Here is a 15,453-nt window from a genome sequence, read left to right on the forward strand (position 1 = left end):
GACACTAAAGACTAAAGTAATGTCTGCTGAAAATTCTAAATATATTAAAATAAAAATATATTAAATATATTATGATATTTTATAATTATCAAATATTTTAATTAAATCTATTAAAATATATCAAAATACAAAACAGTTATTGTAAATTGTATATTTTAAATTTTAAAACATTTAATGTTTTTTATTTATTTTTTTGTTCAAGAAAGCAGCCTTGGTGAGCATAAGAGACTTTTCCAGAGACATCTAACTAACCCTAAACTTTTGAAAGGTAATGTACAACAAACCAAAAGGGTCATCATTGTTGTTTTATTTTAAAATCAGTGATTTAAAATCCATACAGTGGTTTACGTTTGGCTGAAACCAAGTTTAGTGGGAGATTTTTAGTTTTCGCGCCAGTAGAATTGAGGGTTTTACTTCATTAACAATGACTCACCGCACATGTAACGTTTCATATCGTATTCCAGTATTTCATCGAAGGATGTCCCCATGCGCATTCACAGAGGGTTTAGGCTAAACCCTGAACATTCACTGACCCCACAACCGCCCCCATGGATGAAGAGCTTCCAATTTGCTACACTTTTTAAGACTGGTTCAGAACGCAGAACGAGTGTGTGCTTTTTTTCCCTCTTCTTTTCGACGGCTAAGGCGCTGAAGAAGGCTAACAGGCTTAGCACCACAAGGAAAGCCTCTTAAACAGAGCGTGTCAGACCTGAGTTGTGATCTTCTTGCTGAGGAAGAGAGTATAACATTGTTTGTTACCGTCCTTCAGTTGAGAGAGAGAGAGAGAGCGAGAGGGAGAAAGACACAGACAGAGAGAGCAGAGCTTTAAGAGGATGCATGCTAATAAGTGCCTTGTGTTAAAATAATGATAAACCCCACATCAAAAGGCCGAGAGTCTTAAGCCCCTAACAGTCTGATAGAGAGAAGGAGAGAGATCCTCTCTGCTTTTGACTTAATTGGGGGAAAGAAGTTCTACAGGAGTTTCTAATTAATCGACACTTCCTCCTCCCCATCTCTTACTCTCTCTCTTTCTCTCTCTGCAAATGTTAAAAAATCTCTCCCTCTCCCTTATATTCACTTTTCTATTTCAAAGTAGTGCAAAGTAAAGCAGTGACAGACAAAAAATTAAGTGCAAATGTTAAAAAAAATCTAATATTTTTACTGCTAATAAAGTTTTTTAATTGCAGTAACTAGCCCCTTTATGTATGTTTTTAAATGTACACAAAAACAGAGTAAAAGAGTAATATTGTGAAATAATATTACTGTTTGAAAAAACAAATTTCTTTTTCTAATACATGTTAAAATATAATTTATTCCTGTGATGCAAAGCTGTATTTACTCAGCATCATTACTCCAGTTATTATTATGAATATTTTATATTTTTGTGGAAAACATTGTAATTTTTTTTCATGATTCTTTGATGAATATACATTTCAAAAGAACAGCATTTATTCAAAATAGGAATCTTTTTGAGCCATTGCTCAATAAAGGTATTAATTTGTATCAGAAAAATCTAGGAAATAATTTTAAATTAGGTTACAGTAACTGCAATAAACAATTATTGTAAATAATATTTATTTTTCATTTTAGGTTTTAGCTTTACTGTTTGTAGTCATGGTGCTTTAAAGGGGGTGCATTTAGAGATGCTGTAAATTCATGCCCTTTAAAGAGCTTTAACCTACCAGTAAAACTCCGACCACCTTGAATGTTTGAGTAAATCCAAATAAATGTGTCCGTTGCAATTTATTATATAAAACTAATGACTCACAGTTACACAGTGGAATTTTCCTTTTGCTGTCACTTTACTGTATATCAAACGAGTGCAACTCAAGTCTTGTGATCCATTACTAGTGGACACAGCCCTGGCACGTCGACTACTGCCAGAACTAATCGACTGGTTTAGTGGCGATCAAGGCGATCAAAGCAGGAATATGAATTTTGACAATTTTGAAAAATGAAGGAAAATCTCTTTCTGTGCGGGACACAAAGACATGCCGTGCCACTTACCTGTCAAGTCTCACCCACTCAGGTGCAAAACACCTCACACTCATTTGCATTACTGAGCAGCATGTGTGTGCTAAAAACGACACAACAAAATTACTAAAATTTCAACCAAAATAATTTTTTTTAATTATATTTTATTCAAAATATTTGTAAGAATTATAATACTTTCTCAGTTATACTAAAATAACACGTTGAAGAATTCCAGAGAACCTTCTAATAAAAAGTGCTGGAAACATCTAGCAAACAGTTTCTCTTATACATACAGTATAAGCTTCTTAATACCCATCTGCCGAAAATCTGCAGGAATGATCTCCCCTCCCATCGCTCCACTCTGTGGGTTTGACATGTTTTGTTCGGCTTGCACATTGAATACAATTCTGATGCAACCCGCTGTAAATGCTCAAATCTTTTTGTGTGTGTGCCTGTGCGTGTTGTCTTGTTGTGTGCCGCATGCCTCTCTGTCTGTTTCCAGAGCTCACGCAACACTGACATGCAGCAGATCACTAAGTGAAACAAACCACTCTTTTATAATTCAGACAAACCCCCCCCTTTCTCTCTCTCTCTCTCTCTCTCTCTCTCTCTCTCACACACACACTCACTCACACACACACACACACACACACACACACACACACACACACACACAAATCCCTTTAAGTCTCCAAGTGTTTGGATCTCTGACGAGAGGCTGCTCTTTTAGTCTCGTCCTGTCTTTTATTCACTCACACACTCTCGGATGAAACCAGAATCAGTGCAGAAGAGCTTGTGGGAGTGTGTGAGTCCATCTACACACTGTTCTTTAGTCAATTTTAAATACCAGGTCATTGAATTCCGGTTTAAAGCTTCTCCCAACGTAGATTTTTATTTTTTTATTTTTTTTGTTTAATAGGCTCCTATTTGAACGTAATCATCATTTGGCTTGACATGGATCCCTGCAATTTAGATCTGAATGTCCATCTTCCCTTTATGAGGAAGATGAATGCATTTTTCCTCCATTAGCTCTATACAGGATCGCAGTTTTCCCCTCAATGCACTGATTGTTTTCCGAAATATAATTGCTGTTATCATATGACTCTGCACATGCATAATACGAGAGCAATGAAATATTCATGAGCGTATTGTGTGCGCCGGCCAAAGCTGCACGGGGTAACCCGAAACTCTGGGGGATGCTGGGTAATGGGGCAAAGGAGCGTAATCAGGTTGTGCTACACAACCAAGTTTCATGGGCGACCACAGATGATATCAAAGGGAAGGAGGTGAAGTGTGTGTGTGTGTGTGTGTGTATCGTCTGACAGGTGGAGCTATCAGCTGTGTGTTTGATTAATGAAGGGCTGGAAATGTTTAAGCGAGCATATTGGACATGCACTGTTATGTTTTTGTTTTTGTTTTTGGTGTGTAGTTATTCCACAAAAAGTCTCCCACAATTCCATAGGACCATTCAGCACAACTTATTTTTCTTCACTCAGCATTTCACTTAAAAACTAGCTGAGACTAACCCCGACATCTGTTCAAACATGTGTGAAATTATTTAAAACAACAAACCCTGCCGTACTTTTTATTATTTGAGCAACAACTGTCGTTTTTTTGAACCAGGGCAAATTCATTCTAGGGTTTCTTCTCACTTCTCCCTCTGCCTACATTTGTTATCCTTGTAATCGCTTTTGCCAAAACATTCACACTTTTAATTAAATTCATAAGTCGACACAGCTTTATCTCTCTCAGCGGTCGAGTTCGGAAACCAGATCACGCCGCTGTCACAGTTTTCTCTTGCTCTTTTCCGGACACTGAATAAAAAAAAAAAAAAAAAAGAAAAAGCTTCTAAAATCGTTAAGGCACTTAAAGAACAAACTACAAAGGGAGAAAAGATGTGGGAGATGTGGCCTGAAGGAAAGATTTTTAGTCTGTTCATTTTGTTTAGTTTATAATAAATGTGGGTACAGTTCTTTTTAATAACTAAAAAAATTTGATTTTCATTACATTTCCAGTTATTTTCAAATGTCTTGAAACATGAATAATAATGAATAAAAAAAGAAAAATATATAGCTATATTGGTAACACTTTAGAATAAAGTTCCATTAGTTAATGTTAGTTAATGTATTATTTATTAATGTATCATTTAATACTGTATTTATTCATCTTTGTTAATGTTAGTTAATGAAAATAAAGTTATTCATTGTAAGTTCATGCTAATTCACAGTGCATTAACTAATGTTAACAAGCACAACTTTTGATTTGAATAATGCATTAGTAATGCATTAATAAATGCTGTAGAAAGATTGTTCTTGCTTAGTTCATGTTAACTAAAGTAGTTAACTAACATTAACTAATGGAACCTTATTCTAAAGTGTTACCGCTATATTATATAAATGATGTAGAATAATATATATATTTATTTTTTAAATGGAAGAAGGAAAGATTTTTGGTCTGCTAATTTCGTTAGATTTTTAATGTAGTTATAGTAATTTTTGATAACTAAAATGAGTGAATTTCAGTATTTTAGTGATTTTCAAATGTCTTGAAGCATTAATAATTAATAGTAATAACAACTTAAAATATGTATATAATATGCTGTGAGTGGTTTATAATGTTTTATTTTTACTTTAGTTACAGAGGTTATTTTCATTGTTTTATTAAATGTCTTGAAACATGAATAATAAAATATAAAATAACAAAAAATATAGTAAATAATATATATAAATTATGTAAAACTATATATTTATATTTATTAAAGGGAAGAAAGGAAAGATTTTTGGTCTGCTAATTTTGTTTGGTTTATTTTAGTTTTAACAATTAAAAAATAATAGGGCTGTCAAATGATTAATCACGATTAATCACATCCAAAATAAAAGTTTTGTTTACATAATATATGTGTGTATACTGTGTATATTTATTATGTATATATAAATACACACACATGCATGTATATATTTAAGAAGAATATGTTATGTTTATATATTAAATATATTTATATATAATATAAAATATAAGAATATAAATATATAAATGTATATACATGTAAATATTTTCTAAATATATAATTTATGTGTGTGTATTTATATATACATAATAAATATACCCTGTACACATACATATATTATGTAAACAAAACTTTTATTTTGGATGTGATTAATCGTGATTAATCATTTGACAGCCCTAAAAAATAAGTGAGTAATTTTCATTATTTTCAAATGTCTTGAAAATTAATTAATAATATAGTACAACATAATGTAATGTAATATAATATAATATACAAATGTAATATGCGGAATGTGGTTTATAAAAGTTTATAATAACTTTATAGTAATTTTAATTATTTTCAATTATTTTTCAAATATCTTGAAACTTGAAAATTAAATAAAATAATAAACAAAAATATAGTAAATATTATATATAAATTATGTAGAATAATATATATTTATATATATTTTTAATATTTAAATGTAAATAAATTACTGATGTTTTTGTAATAGTGTGTTTGTTTCAGCCATAGCAACAAAACTTATGTTGCCAACATTTCCGAATATAATTGTTCAATTAAAACAATTCCGTTCATATCAAAGACCATATAATTTCTCTAAATCTTGTTCAGACCAAGAACTTTTTACTCTAAACATTCGAGGTAGGCCTGCTGATAAAATGTGTTTGCACAGAGAGCGGCTCTATCAATGGCAGGTTGTTTCAAAGCAGCTATAAGAAACAAAAATGGCAACTATTTATCAAATCCGTCAGTGTTTAATTGAATGTGAGACAGTGAACAGGAAAAGTCAGTCTTTTCATTGAGCTGTCGGGACATGATGAATGGAGCGAAACGTGGAAATGCCCATCTCTCCCGTGCCATTCATCAGCTCCACGCCAGCCGCGCACGCAGATAAGGAAAGTTTATGATGAGAATTAGTTCTGAATATGCTTCTAATGAGGTCATTATTTATTTTAAGCTGAACAGTGAAAAAATAGATTGTTTTTAACCGATCCGACCCTCCCCCCGTTCCTAATGTTGTTGCATACGGAGTGCTGTAAGTGCATGTGCTGAAAATAAAATGAAAAATGGCTTCACTTAGTCTACTCTGAGCTTAAGTGTGAGTAAATGTTGTTTATTGTGCTTTAATAGATATGTCTTCATCCGTCTCTCTCTTTCTCTCTCTCTCTCTCTCTGTGCAGATTGAGAACCTGCAGGAGCAGCTGAAGGATAAGGAGAAGCAGATGACCAGCCTGAAGGAGCGTGTCAGATCCCTGCAGGCAGACACTTCAAACACGGACACGGCCCTCACCACGCTGGAGGAGGCCCTGGCTGAGAAGGTGGACACCCACGAACACTCACATGCACACAGACTCATTTACAGCCTCTGAAAACTAGTTGTCCGTTTTAGGGTTGTCAACATTTTCATTGGTATTACTCTCACCCACGGAGTGTTCAGAGCAGCTGCAAGTCAGTCATACACAAGGAAATAGGACTGATGTTACAGATGTTATTGCTCTTAATTATTACTTTTATATTCTTCTTTAATTTAGGTATTTTCTGAAAGTACTGTTACTGGAAGGTTTTTTTTTTTTTTTTTTTTGTCATCCATTCTATAGCATCAGAGCAGGTGGATGGGCTGACATTTGAATCTAGAGCAGTGAATAATAATAATAATAATAATAATAATAATAATAATAATAATAATAATAATGAATGTACAACCTAATATTATTAGTAAATATGCTATAAATATAACTAATTTGTTTATTATTATTATTATTATTAATATTACTATTATTATTAATACTACTACTAGTAGTAATAGTCATAACATTTTCTAACTACAATAAATGTGTAAATTAATACTTATTATTAAATGAAATGAGTAAATATTATAATGTTTGTTGTCATTATTATTATTATTATTATTATTAGCAGTTGTAGTAATACCAATTATGTAAGTGAGTTATTCTTATTTAACATTTTATTAATAATACACTAATTTGTTGTTGTTTGTTACTATATTATTATTATTATTATTATTATTATTTTTAATAACAGCAATTAATATTCATATTAAATAATAATGCATGATCTAATACTAATAGTAAATATTATATAAATGTTGTTTATTACTGGCAGTACTAGTAGTAGCATTTTCTAACCACAATTAGAATTCTTTTATATGTAATATTAATGTGTAATTTAACACTTTTAGTAAATATTATATTAATATTGCATTAATTTTAACAACAATTTTGTTGTTGTTTGTAATTATTTTTAGTAGTTGTTGTAGTAGTAGTAGTAATTATGTAAATTATTTATTTGTTATTATTTATAAATTTGATTAATAATACATAAAGTCATCCTTCAGAGAGATGATTTCACAGGTAATGTGAACTGCAGTTGCAGAGCAGCAGAAGCTGTGAGTGTGTGTGTGACAGCGGTGAAGATTGCTCTGTCACACACTCTTATGTAAGGACTCAGTCATTCTCACACCATGACTGACCTCCCAGCAAGTGTACGGATCCACAGGTCAATCCCCGTCACTTCTCATCGACTCACATCACATGTGTTATTGTCTTCGCCAACGCGTACACGGAGTTCACTGAACATTTCAGGTCACGGGCTTCCAGAATGACGCAGTTCTCCGAATCAACATATCCTTCCCCCCCACCTGCCCCCTGAACTCCAGCTCATGAATATGAATGAATTAACCCCGGCGGTTATTAGCATTGTCTTACACACCCGCAGTTTGGCAGCGATCTGCTGTTCTGCGTTTCCCCACTTCATCTCGCTCACATACCCTCACGCGCCGAGGTTTGGGCCTCCTGTTCCTTCCATCCGAGGGGCGGAAATTAACTTTGTCAGCCATTTGCATATTGAAAGAAGAGTGCTCTGGCTCTTTTAGTGGACACACATACGCGAACACAGGCAGACACGTATGCACTTTTGCAGGATGTTCCCTCACACAGACATTTGCAGAGCGTATCTGTCCTACCCTACTTTAACACATGCAGTTTTCCATTTCACACACCTCAGATGCCGTTCGATGCAAATTGTGAACTTGGTGTGAGAGTTAGCTGGCACGGCAATGAGCGGTCATGCTTAATGTCACAGCTCAGCGAGGATCGGCCAGGAACGTCGGCTCGGGAGAGTGAAATACAGCCCTTGTGGTGAGAAACGCAGTGCGGGCCTGAAAAAGAGCAGTGTTATTATTGTCCGGTTCGGCCGCTCGGTGTGTGAGTTTTGGCTGGCGTGGGTGTGAAAGTGCTGGAGGCTGGTGCTCTCCATGATTCCAGCCGTCCTCTTTCACAGGCCATCGACTGCGAATGTGAGGCTGCGCCAAAACACTCTTTCCTCAGACCTCTTATTGTCTCACGTTATTGCTCTGTGTGTCTCTTTTCCCTCTTTGAATTATTAAAGGTGTTTTTTTTGCGACCTTATTAAAGTGCGAGTACAATGCAGCATAGTAGCCATTCACATCAGATCTGACTCATTTCTACTAAAGTTACTTCCATTTTCTGAAAGCAGATGCGGCCAAATCTTCCAACACCTGGCCAAAGTTGACACGTGTGAGATTAATAGATCGTAGGCCAAATGTGTTCATTCAGATATGTTCCACTAGCCGTGCAGAGTTACACTTAAGATGGGAATTAAGGAATTGGTGTGCCTGCACTTTCTAAACTTTGACAGGTTTTGGCCTGCTGTTGTTTTTTGGTAAATTTTACAACCCTTACATAAATCGGAATGCGAATAACCACAATTTTCATTTCCTCTTTGCTTGTGCTACTTTTTTATTTAATCTTTCATTTTTTTAATCTTTGTATTTATTTATTTATTTATTTATTTAATAGTATTAAATATTATATTTAATTATATTTAATAATAATAATGATAATAATAATAATATCTTATTGCGTTAGATTTATATTTCTTTATTTAAAATAACTTAATACTTTTAATTTTAAGTTATACTTAAACAACAGTACTTGAAAAACAATGAGAATAAATAATAATAATAATAATAATCATATTTACTTCTTATATCAATAATATTATTATTAACTTTGCTGTGAATAGGCAGTTTGTGTTAGGTTTTGGTACATTTTAAAGGTTTGTCATTATTTACTCACCCTTATGTTTTTCCCATGGAACACAAAAGGTGAAAGGAGCATCAATGAACTATTCATTGATGATCTTGCATACTATTGTATATTGTACTTTATAGAAAACTAGTTTTGTGTTCCACAAAAGAAAGTCAAATGGGTTTGTAACAGCTTGAGGGTGGGTAATTGTTCTTTTTCTCTTTGATTCTAAATCACACGCTTAAGAAGTCTTTTTTGGTTTGTGATGTTTGTAGGAGCGTATTATCGAGCGTCTGAAGGAACAGAGGGATAGAGACGAGCGAGAGAAGAGCGAAGAACTGGACAGCAGCAAGAAAGAGCTCAAAGAGCTGAAAGAGAAAGTCAGCTTACTGCAGGGAGAGCTGTCCGATCGTGAGGTGAGAACTTGTTTTTGCATGAGCAAACTAATGCCAGTATTGTACGAAATTGATGTTTTTTCACAATTTACAGTGTTTTTGGAAAGATTTTCACTTTGTAGTGACATTAAAAAAAATGACAGAATTTTATTGTAGGAGTGAATCTAACCATATCTAGAGACCAAAATCTTGTCTACAACATAATTTATTGTTGATGAGCAAATAATAGTTCACTTAAAACAAAAATTTGCTGAAAACTTACTTACTCTCAGGTCATCCAAGATGTTGATGAGTTTGTTTCTTCATCAGAACAGATTTGGAGAAATGTAGCATTACATCACTTGCTCACCAGTGGATCCTTTGCAGTGAATGGGTGCCATCAGAATGAGAGTCAAACAGCTGATAAAAGCATCACAATAATCCACACGACTGTGAAGCGAAAGACATTCGGACTGTTGCTTCTGGCTGAAATACTTTATCCATAATAAGGCTTTCTCCAGTGAAATAATTGTCTCATCTGAATCAGGAGAGAAGTACAGATCAAGCACAGTTTATCGTCATTCTGACAGCACCCATTCACTGAAGAGGATCCATTGGTGAGAAAGTGATGTAATGTGAAATTTCTCCAAATCTGTTCAAATGAAGAAACAAAATCATCTGTATCTTGGATGTTCTGAGGGTGCAAATTTTCTTTTTTGGGTCAACTATTCCTTTAAACTGCAATGTCATCTTGCAGACATATGCTCAGATTTGTGTAATCTGTTTGCATATTTGTGAACAGAAGTTTGGGTTTGCGGTGTAAATATTGCAGTCATGAATTGTGGCCTGTACGCTCGACTAAAATCCACAACTAATCCTAACGATCCTCAACTAAATCTCTGCTATCAGGAGAACTGTAATTAAACGTTAAACTATTATTTTATGAATCAGTTGGATTTTTCTGTGAAATTTTTGCACATATTTGCAAAAGATTAGCCGGGATTGTTTCTGTATGATTCTATCTTGCATTTGTGAAAGCAAGTCTTGTAACAGGTTTTTGTACTGTGCAAACAAACATTCAACTGACCAACAAATCGCTCAGAGGTGGGCGTCTAGCCGACATCTTGTGCAATTTTGCATTCATAATGTTAGTTCAGATGGCGGTTTCGCATTTATAATGCAGTAATCCTCTATAATGTGTCAAGTGTGGATTAAAGAGGTTGAAACGGATCCCAGGCAGCATTAGAAGCATCTTCCTTAGATTGCACTATTGGACGAGTTGCTCAGGCTTGATAGAGACAGACTGATTTTGTAACTGTCCGCACAACCCCAGAGGAGCTGTAGTGATGAGAACAGACATGCTGGACCTGCAACACTGTCAGTCCTGCGTGTGTGTGTCTGTGTGTGTAGGACATGAAGATAAATGGCAGATTCTAAATGTGAGGGAACGGCCCCTCCCAGAGTGCAACTGCTCATTTCTCTTTCTGTCTTCAACTCTGCTCTGTTGTTCACTTTTTTGCCTTTTGCCTTCTATCCTTTTTCTCTATCTTCTTGCATTTTCTTGTATTTTGTCTAGCATTGCTCCAATAGCCCTTACATCAGTATAAAAGGAATAGTTGATCTATAAATTAAAGTTTGGTCATCGTTAACTCACATCATGCAGATCCAAACCTGCATGATTCACGAAAGGAGACATTTTAAACAACTGTTTTGGTTGCCGAAGCTTTCTGAAGATTTTAAGCTTTAAAAAGGACAAAAAAGCACCATAAGTGGTTCATGACAACATTATTTTAAAGCACATTTGCTCATATTCTTATTTTAATGTGTCCTGCATTTTATTTTTATTTCATTTCACTTCATTTCTTGACAAATAATCTTGCTTTCATTCAGACCAGTTTTGTGAACTGGATCATTTCAGTGCAAAGATCCAGTTCAAACTGGTGTGAATGATATGAACATTCAACTCAATGATCCAGTTGTAATGGATAAATTCTCCATCTACATTCCATGTAATAACAACAGTCATAAGGCTCTGTAGTAAATGATGACCAAATGACTGCATTTGCACTGTATATGTCCCGCGTCTTTCCCACAGCACTGGGGCTGTTTTATTATCCAGGTTATTCTTGTTTGCTGTGATCTCTGCATTCCTCTCTGCTGTCTGCCTCTAGAACATGGGCGATGCACATCCCCACCACTAAACCACTTCCTGTCTCACCCCCATACAGTAGTTTCTTCCTCTCATCTGTATCTTTCTCTTTCCCTTTCCATTTCCGTTTGCTTCCAAACGTCAGTAGAAATTCCTTAGCGTGTGAGTGAATTTCATGAAATCATGGTTGACACCAAAATCAAAAAGAAAAATAAGAAATTATATAATTATATTAAAATTATAAGATGTAGCCAAATTGGATGATTAAAATAATGACACGATACAAAACAACTTAATGACAATTAACCACAGTACCCTTCAAAAATTAGTATTTTTAATTGTTATTTTTTTACTGTATTACAGTAATACAGTGACATACAGTATCTAGTTTTTTTAAGATTAAATATAAAGTTTTTGTCTTTATTTATAGAGAACTATGGTGTCAAAGCAATACTTGTTTATTAATATTTGTTTATTTTAAGAAATACTTAGAGTAAATATAAATACTTTTATTCAGACACATTAAATTGAGCAAAATATTTTTTTGCTACAAATATTTTTAATAAAATTTATGTATCATCTATCAAAGGAATAAACAGTTATATATTAATAATAAATCATTAATATTTGTACTGTAATTTTGATTAAATGCAGCCTTTATGTGAGCATAAAAGACTTCAAAAACATAAACATTGTAAAACCAGTTACATTTTGAATGGTAGTTTATGGGTGTGTGTGTATAGGGAGTGAAAGTGGGATTTATTTTATTGTAGTAAAATATCATTTTATATTTATTTCTTTTGATTTAATTGTGCCCCAGACATCTTAACAGATTTTATGAGATCCACCCATGTCCATTTGCTGCACATAAAAAAGCAGAGCGTCGGTGTCCTGGATATTTGCGTTGGATCACAGCTGCTGTCCTGAGCTGCATGCGGAAACCTCCCATTGCTCAGCGTCCCTATATATCCCTCTCCTTGTTTTTCCTGCATTGTGTTGTTTCTGTGCTGTGACCTCTTCACTCCAAGCTCTTTCGGCCTCCCCTCCCGCGCTCTAATCATAAAGTATGGAGTCCAGCACATCCCATCATTCCCCTCTCCTGTTTTCTTTACCAACGCGAGAGAACGCGGAGCAGCAGTATGAACATTAAGTGTATATTTTGGTCCGCGGACTCCAGTCGAGTGTGAAATTGTGGGGCTCTCCGACTGAAAGCGGAAATGGCAGGAAAGGCCTCATGGATGGAGGGCTGCAGTTTTAACAGCGTGCCTGAGACTCTGCTTAAAAAAACAGAGAGCTGATGTACTGCATATGTGCAGAGGCCTGTACATAATAGCACACAATATTTGTAATATTACTATTGAGATGTAACAGCTACTGTAACTCTAAATCATCCTCCTGTTTCATATTTTATCACTTTATTCCTCATAAAAGCCTTTGTGACATTAAAGGAACAGTTCACCCAGGACTGGAGCTTTCCCTCGTCAAAAAGGATTCAAAAGCACCATAATAGTATCGTAAAGCAGTCCATATAACTAATAGCGCTATATTCAAAGCCTTCTGAATCCATATGATTGCTTTGGGTGAGAAATAAACCAAAATTCAAGCCACTGTGTCAGTGAGCTGAAATCAAACTGGATTATCTAATTTATGAACAAATCATTTAAAACTTGATCAAAAGATTCATTGAAAAATTTGACTCGATTTGATGATTTACTTAATGATTTGCTTACTTGCTCTAATGAACTCTTTATGAGCTCATCATGGGGAATGTCAATATTCTTTAGTGAATAACATGGAAAATTTAGGTCTGTTTGTCATATAAAACCAATGTATGATTTCAGAAGATTTAGAAAATAGTGTAGGAGACCTATGAGCCACAGTTATGGTGCTTTGGGATCCTTTTATAAACTGGAAAGCTCTAATCTCAATTTATTATCCAGTTACACCAAAGAAAGACAATCATGCTGATTTGGAACGACATGAGGGTGAATAAATGAGTTTTTAAATTCGAGTGAACTGTGTCTTTAAATGTTTTTGTTCCCAAACCAAGTCCAGTTTTTTTATCCAATGTGATCTAAGTAAATTAATTCCTTTCGATTGTGTGTTTGTATACAAATGTGCATCTCGGGGAAAAAAAGGACAAAAAACTGTCACATGGCAATTTTTCTTGGCTCTTCGTGCTTCCTGATGTTGAAATTGGCTCGAAACTGTCTGGCTGTGGTTCCAATCCGCATATTTACATGTGTTTGTGCTCAGGTTGTTTCAATGCAATCAGAGACTGTGGCATGACATTAACAAAGTCTCCTCCTGCTTCTTATTAGCCTTTCTCCCCCCCGCCCGAACCTGATCGTCTGCACTCAGAGGTAGATTGTTCAATAAGTGCTCTCTGATTTTACCTTCCTTTCCTTTACCCTCAGGGCTCTCTATTGGACCTGAAGGAGCATGCCTCGTCCCTGGCCTCCTCTGGACTGAAGAAGGACTCCAAGCTGAAGAGTCTCGAAATCGCTCTTGAGCAGAAGAAAGAGGAATGCACCAAACTTGATAGCCAACTCAAGAAGGTGAGTCAGACACTTGGAGGGAATTGAAGCATCACAGCTAGCAAATACACTGGGTCTCATCAGCTAAGCAGCCGAGAAAGCCTAACAAGCCATTACGGTGACTGGCACGCCGTTAGCGCTAAGCTGGCAACACTTAATACAATGACAATGAACTGAATGTTCGCTCAAGTACCTTTTACCTGTTGAGTTTTTCTCCAGACCCGAGCATGACTACGGTCAACATAGTCCCCTACCTTCAACGACAGCATCCTAAATTAAGCACAATCTTATACTTGACTCATTTGAAACACTTCAACTGCACAATTATGTTAACAGGCACTCAAATGCAAGTGAGAAATTATACTCAACAGTCGCTTAAAGTTCATTCCAACAGAGTCTGATCAAATACTATAGATATACAAAAGTGTCTGCAAAATGCATAAATATACAAAGACAGTGCATTCAAATACTTATGAATGGGAGAAAGTGCAATGCACCATATAGCAGAATAAATCCTGCCTTTTTAATAGAAGATACATGCTTTTTAACGCCATCAGAGCATAAGAAACAACATTTATGGGATCGTTCATGTCACATTTTGTTGCTAATTTGAAATACCTTATTTAATTGTGAGTGTGGAAATCAGATTTGGAAATTTCAGTATTTCCTTATTCAAATACATAGGACATGGTCTTGGATGCCTGAAATAGATGGCCACCAGGTGAACAGACTTTGCCTGAACGGGACTTTAGTCTGATGTTAGCATTTTGCTATTCTAATAAGCACATCACTTACACATGTTGTGTGAATTAGTCTAGTTTCATGTAGAGATAACTGTTTTTCTATCAATGTTTTAAAGTACTAAATGAAATAAGATTATTTATAGTACATTTACATATTGAGGGCTTTATTTTAGCTTAGGGAATTAGCAGTTTAAGAAAACTTTTCAGTGCATCTATGAAAACTTTTCTGAAATTTTGGTCACATTACACTATGTAAACTCTAGCATGCAGGTGCTATTATGCCTCACTTCTGTGTCTCATGTCATGGAAAATGCTATACATGTTCCCAATTAGGGCTGCATGATATTCCAAAAAACTGACATTGCAATATTTAGTTCTTTTGTCACACACACACACACACACACACACACACACACACACACACACATATATATAATATAATATAATATAATATAATATAATATAATATAATATAATATAATATAATATAACATAAAACAATGAACCTCTCAATGAACCTCTTTAATATAATATATATATATATTATATTATCTCATGATAGCTCATGATACAGTGCTTTTCAGAGAGTAAATGAACTA

The 15,453-nt window shown here is 34.7% G+C and overlaps 1 protein-coding gene across 12 annotated transcripts in view; it reads left to right on the forward strand.

The window, feature by feature from the left end:
- The window catches only part of LOC109075953 (ELKS/Rab6-interacting/CAST family member 1-like), a 191,814-nt gene that overhangs the window by 44,557 nt on the left and 131,804 nt on the right, over positions 1 to 15,453 (forward strand). For all 12 annotated transcript variants that reach the window (XM_042738654.1, XM_042738660.1, XM_042738706.1 and 9 more), the window contains exons 8-10: positions 6,163 to 6,300; positions 9,327 to 9,467; positions 13,992 to 14,132. In XM_042738654.1, the coding sequence (XP_042594588.1) occupies positions 6,163 to 6,300; positions 9,327 to 9,467; positions 13,992 to 14,132 (420 nt within the window). The remainder of the gene's footprint in view (positions 1 to 6,162; positions 6,301 to 9,326; positions 9,468 to 13,991; positions 14,133 to 15,453) is intronic.

This window comes from Cyprinus carpio, chromosome A4 (assembly GCF_018340385.1).
Source record: "Cyprinus carpio isolate SPL01 chromosome A4, ASM1834038v1, whole genome shotgun sequence".
Classification (NCBI taxonomy): Eukaryota; Metazoa; Chordata; class Actinopteri; order Cypriniformes; family Cyprinidae; genus Cyprinus; species Cyprinus carpio.